The sequence below is a fragment of the Haliotis cracherodii genome, unplaced genomic scaffold (assembly GCF_022045235.1).
Source record: "Haliotis cracherodii isolate W230 unplaced genomic scaffold, xgHalCrac1.p SCAF_1, whole genome shotgun sequence".
Lineage (NCBI taxonomy): Eukaryota > Metazoa > Mollusca > Gastropoda > Lepetellida > Haliotidae > Haliotis > Haliotis cracherodii.
The window spans coordinates 69,754,535-69,760,534 of record NW_027266264.1 but is presented as its reverse complement, the minus strand read 5'-3'; the positions used below and the strand labels follow the sequence as shown (position 1 = coordinate 69,760,534).

The 6,000-nt window shown below is 39.6% G+C and overlaps 1 protein-coding gene across 1 annotated transcript in view; it reads left to right on the top strand.

The window, feature by feature from the left end:
- Window positions 1–2,802: 2,802 nt before the first annotated feature.
- The window catches only part of LOC139467955 (uncharacterized), a 40,173-nt gene continuing 36,975 nt past the window's right edge, over window positions 2,803–6,000 (top strand). Inside the window, exons 1-4 of the mRNA XM_071249567.1 lie at window positions 2,803–2,851; window positions 3,510–3,605; window positions 3,917–4,140; window positions 5,773–5,847. Of these exons, the coding sequence (XP_071105668.1) occupies window positions 3,512–3,605; window positions 3,917–4,140; window positions 5,773–5,847 (393 nt within the window). The 5' untranslated portion in view covers window positions 2,803–2,851; window positions 3,510–3,511. The remainder of the gene's footprint in view (window positions 2,852–3,509; window positions 3,606–3,916; window positions 4,141–5,772; window positions 5,848–6,000) is intronic.

Here is a 6,000-nt window from a genome sequence, read left to right as displayed (position 1 = left end):
AATGAGCGTTAAAAAAACTATCCCTTTTTAGTATTTCGGGTAATAATGATATATGCTTAACACTGATTACTAAAGTCACATAAAACACTGACGGGACCGGGTGGTTAGGCTCCCTGATTTGGTTCATGCATGTCATCGTATCACAATTCCGTTGATGATGTCAATCACTGGATTGTCTGGTCCAGACTCGATTATTTACAGACCGCCGTCATATAGCTGGAATATTGCTGAGTGCGACGTTAAACAACAAACAAACAAACAGAAGGTTAATTGTCAATTTTCTGAAGCGAATCTACCCCTACCGACTGTGGCTCTTGATTGTATCAAGGCCAGAAGAAGTAACTGGAATATTATCTCCTGAAAATATAAAAAAACACCATCATATCTATGTAAACACACCTGAATGGTCAACAACAATCATTCATGTTATAACATGAGTTAAATGTCGTTATTAATAGTGAAACTGTGCAAGACTTGTAATACCTTTTTCGGCAAGAATGCAGTATACCGGACACCTTCCGCCATTTTGGTAAGGGATGTGCACGAGCTCATTCCTTAGTAACGGGTTTCTAAGTTTTTCAGACGACACTTTTGTCGTCTCGCTAAAATAACAGGGGGTTTGGGGGTCTTGCCGCCCACTCAACGGCTGTAATTAAACGCTGTCGGAAGTAAATGAAATGTTTAATTACCAAATTAGATACAAAATACGTGTTCGCTGAAATGTGGTTCTGACGGGTGTCATTAATGAGGTTGTCCCACGCCATTATATGATTCCTATTTTCGAATACTTTTTCAATGTTGATATCCAATTTTCTTTCGTTTATGCATTGCTTTGATATTCAATTTCAAGGTTTAATCATATAAGAGCATAAAAAACGGAAGCGGGGTAATTTTTTTCTGGTTATATTGAGCTTGATCGCCGTGTTTTTCAAATAGTAATGCTGTCGCGCGCGGCTCTATTAGTAGCGTCAAACAAACATGGCGGATAGGGTATAATGCATCTGTACCCCTTTTTCTTTACTTGTTGGTCAACACGAGCCTAAACAAAATTAACCCAACATGCGTCTCATACCACGAACTCTGGTCCATCACCCCATGCACCAGACTGGCGCTGTTCAGATGCAGACGCAGAACCTGTGACAATCATGCCTCGACCAATCCTTTTTAGGGCCCAGGTGCCACGTCATCGAGCTGCTATGTCCAAGACAGCATCCGAGGTTCAGGTTTCAGGCCTGGAGTCCTCTTCAATGAATCCATGTTTCATCTTGGCAGTAGTGTAGGCCGTCAGCGTGTTTATCGACGTTGGATGGAACATTTTGGCGGCGGGTATGTTGTTCAACGTGCCGCGTTCGGTGGTGGGAACATAACGGTGTGGGGAGACATCACTGCACTTCAGGGGACGTCTAGTGGTCATCGATAGCAATTTGACAGGTGTGCGCTAACGTCCATTATCCGTCCTCACGCCCTCCCGTTCCTTCAGACCAATAGTCGTCACATCACTTTACAACAAGACAATGCACGCCTCACGATGCATGTGTGGCAACAGACTTCATTGGACAATAGAACATCCCCATTCTCGGGGCGGTCGGGTAGCCTAGTGGTTAAAGCGTTCGCTCGTCACGCCGAAGTCCCGGGTTCGATTCCCGATATGGGTACAATGGGGGAAGCCCATTTCTAGGTTTCCCCCGCCGTGATATTGCTGGAATATTGCTAAAAGCGGCGTAAAACCATAGTCACTCACTCCCCCCTAACTCCCTTGGCCCGCTGTTTCGCCAGCTCTGGCGGCCATCGAGCAAGCGTGGAATAAAATGAAACGTCGTTATTACACCGTTATTACAGCAATAGGTGACGTTGGTCCAGATCAGGAATGAAATCCATCAAGACTTCCTCATTAATCTTGTGTCGTGAATGATGCGCCGTTGTCCAGCTTGTGTCACTGATAATGATGGTCATACCCGATACTGACCTAGCTGTGACCTGACAATTGACCCAATGCCACGAGATGACGTTTACAGAGTACATGTGTTCACACTGTCATGTTTCACGGACATCAACATATTGTTCTGTCGCAAAATCTTTCTTTCTTTGTGTTTATTTACTATTTACCGAATACCCTCTAGATAGACCCCCGAATCCCGCGTACCAAAAGATTCATGTAGACACAGTAACATATGTATACTCGTACAAGGTGTCTAAAAACAGACTGCCCCAACAAAACCCAGCCCACCTCTTGATCTGCCGGTGGAACGGCTTGCTTGTCGTTGTTCTATTAATCCACCTTTTTTATATATAATTGTTACAATAAAAGTATCCACCACATTTCAATGTCAAGGTGACAAGTGTAAAACATTTTCAGGCTTATCGTACATGTCCTCATGTTGCGAAAAATGGTTCACTCTAGAACGAAGTCCTGTCAGACGACTTTTCTCTCCAATATAGTTTCGGACTTAAGAAATTATTTTAGAATAGACAAATATAAAATGAAAATAAATAAATTACGTTTTGCATTTAGAATCTACTTACTAATATATTTTTCTAAATTTGTGTGTTTGTGTCAATGATGGGGCCTCATAGATACATACATACGCTCCTTGTGGTGCACACGTTAATGTTTGTGTTCTAGTCCCTTCCGATATATTTATTTTATAGCGGTGTGCATGATATTTATGAAGAACAGTAACTCGTGCCATCGTTGTGACGTCACTGGTACCCTGACTACAAACAAAATGAAGGCGTCATAGCTAAAGAGAATCCGAACCAGTTGATATGAGGTCACAACAGTAAAAAAAAGTTTGAGAGTGGGGAAAACTTGCCAGGCGAGGTTCATTCAAATTTTGCTGAGCAGGAAAGAGTAAGTCCGACAGTATCGTTGAACATTGGAAGACGGAAGAGAGTTAACGTCGTTTTGTTCTTCATCATGATCATAAGTCATCAATCTAATTTCGAAATATTTTATCTGTCAGCTGTTAAGTATTTTATTATGTGAGATCGTGTAATCATAATGAGGAATATTCGGACAGTCGGACACACTATGTCATATGATCTAATTATCCCACTCGAGGTGTTACTATAACAATTCGGGGCCTAAGCATCATCTTATATATAGGTTTTGTATTATTATTTCATGACATTATGACTTGTAGATGGCGTCATTGTCCAGTTTTGCATACACTGATACGGTCCCTAAAACACATTTAGATTGGTAGCTTCTACAATTGATAACTATCGTTGGAATCCTACAGAAAACAATTCGTTTAAACATCCTTGTCTTCAAACAAATACATTATCAACTGCAAAATAACAGAATTAATATATAATTTTAGCCAAAATGAAGCCCTACCGTCAACTGGCTGTCAGCAACTAATGTTCGAGCCCTGATGTAATATTTGAGTTGTTCTAGGTCATAATCCTGATAATATTCTTAAAAATTGTGTTTATAATTTTCATAGTTTGTATACACGTTGTTGCCACTGTCAGCATCTATTTGTAAGACTTAATTACTGTTTCAGACATGTCAGTCTACTCCACAAGCACCAAGGGGCAGTGCACACCCTACATCAATGACCTGGTCAAATTTGTCAAACTCAACATACAAGAACCAGAAGGTACTTCCTAATGCATGACCTCAAATAAAACATAAATTTATGACAAAAATTGCTGAATACAGGGTAAAACCCATTCACTTATTGTGTTCAGCACACCAATCACTTGTAAGACTATGACTTGTGAGCTGTTTTCTTTGCACATCATGTTTAAGATTACATAGAAATAGAAATATTATGAAAAGTATGACAAAAAGACACAAACCAGGTAGCCTGCTTCTTTTTCATCTGTAATAGCCTGAGTCATATTAATCATTATGGTACCAGTGGTAATGGAATAGAAGGACATATCAGCTAATCTGCTCTGGTTTCAGTCCAACCATTTACGTGCAAGAAGGTATGGATGCGGAACAGCAATCATCTGGTGGAAGAGAGGAGGAACCACTTGTGGAGGAAACACTACTACCGCAGACAAAACAATCTGTCCCGGGGATACCATACTCTGCCATGGGAGCCCTTCCAAGCAATGGGAGGTGAGCTTGTCATTGATACAAGCCAGCTCCTCATGCAAACACTCTCACATGTACTGGGCAATAAGGTTAGTGAAATCATCCATCACTGTTTGAATGGAGAATTTCCTATAATATTTTATAATCTGGTATGATTGTTAACGTTCCCTGATTTCAGAGTAGTAATATATTGCTGTCATTACCAAATACTTGGCATATGTTACTGCCTTTACAATGTTGACAACATAGAAGACTTAGATTAAGCATAAGTATTAAGTTTTAGAACACAGAAACCAATCATTCTGAAACATTGAGGTATGAATCGATAAAAACCGATGTGCAAACTGTATGAATCTGCATAGCATTAAATGTAGGGGCATAGCATTAAATGTAGGGGGGATACTGAAGCCTCGTCTGTCTCCCCATCAGTCATTATCATTTCGTTTCCAGAGTGTAACTCAGAAACTGTTCAATATTTTTCAACAAAACTTGTCAGATATATCAAACAGATCCTGAAGTGTTGCTTTTTGTTATTTACATATTTCTGCTTTTTTGTTTTTCACAATTTCATGGAAACAATAGTCTCAATAGGGGTCGGATTTCGTTTCCGAGGCGTAACTAAAAGAACTTTCAATATCATTCAACAAAAATTGGCAGATATATCAAACAGATACTGAAGTGGTGCCTTTTGCTATTTGCAGATTTTTGGCATTTATATTTTTCCTGATTTCCATGGAAACAATTTGGTATCAGATCTCTCATAAGGGGTCGGATTTGGTTTCCAAGGCGTAACTAAAAAAACTCTCAATATCTTTCAACAAAACTTGGCAGATATATCAAACAGATCCTGAGGGGGTGCCTTTGGCTATTTGCAGAGTTTAAGTATTTTTATTTTATTTTTTTTAGTCTCAAAGGAGAAGTAGGTGTTGTTTCCAGAGCACAACTTGAAAACTGTGAAAGCCTTTTTTTACAATCAAACCTGGTACATGTATTAACCAAGGGCTGAAGTGCTGCCTTTTGCTATTTAGGAAGTTTTCAAAATTTGAGTTTTCCCTGTTCCTGTTTCCATGGAAACAAGTTAGACTATCAACTGAGATAGGTGTCGTTTCCGGAGCAGAAGTAAAAAAGTATTCAACATGTTTCATCCAAACCTGGTACATGTATTAATCAAGGGCTGAAGTGGTGCCTTTTTCTATTCAGGAAATGTTACGTGTGTATTTTTTCCTGTTTTCCATGGCAACAAGTTTGATGTTGACTATGTTCACTATGTTTGTCCGGCCATATCTCTAGAAGTAATAGATATTCTTTCATCACATTTTGCACACACAAAGACCAGGTTGTCAACTGGCACCTTTTGCTATTTAGGGATTATTAGAATTAATATTTTTTCATTTCCATGGCAACAAGTTTGACTTTGACCATATCTCTAAAACTAACAGGTACTACTGATGTATACGGACAGACAGATTAGATAGAAACTCTCTCATCAAGTTGGACTTAAAGTAACAGTCACATGATTTGCTCTTCAAATTTTGTAGTGGCCGGGGGATTTGTCATCTTCTGATGACTCTTGTTTCTGCCTATTGTACATATTGTAGTTGGATGTTGTAAATATTATGGAGACAGTCTTCTAAGTTGGACAAATTCCACCCAGTGCATGTCACCATTTTGAATAAAATGTCTTTAAAGCAAAACACACAAAAATGGAAGTCTATTTGCAGGAGCTCAGGAAGCACTCACACCAATATATGGACAACCAGGATACCCTTCCACCAGTAGAAAACCCACCGTTTGAGGTGAGTTCATGGTTCAAATTAGATCTGGGGATCTGAGAACAGCATTTCTCAAGACATAGTGTCCTTACAAAAACCTAAACATTTTTATTCCCCTGCCCAAGTGAAGTCCGTCCGTCCGCCATGTTCCGTTTCCAGAGCAGAACTCAGAAACCA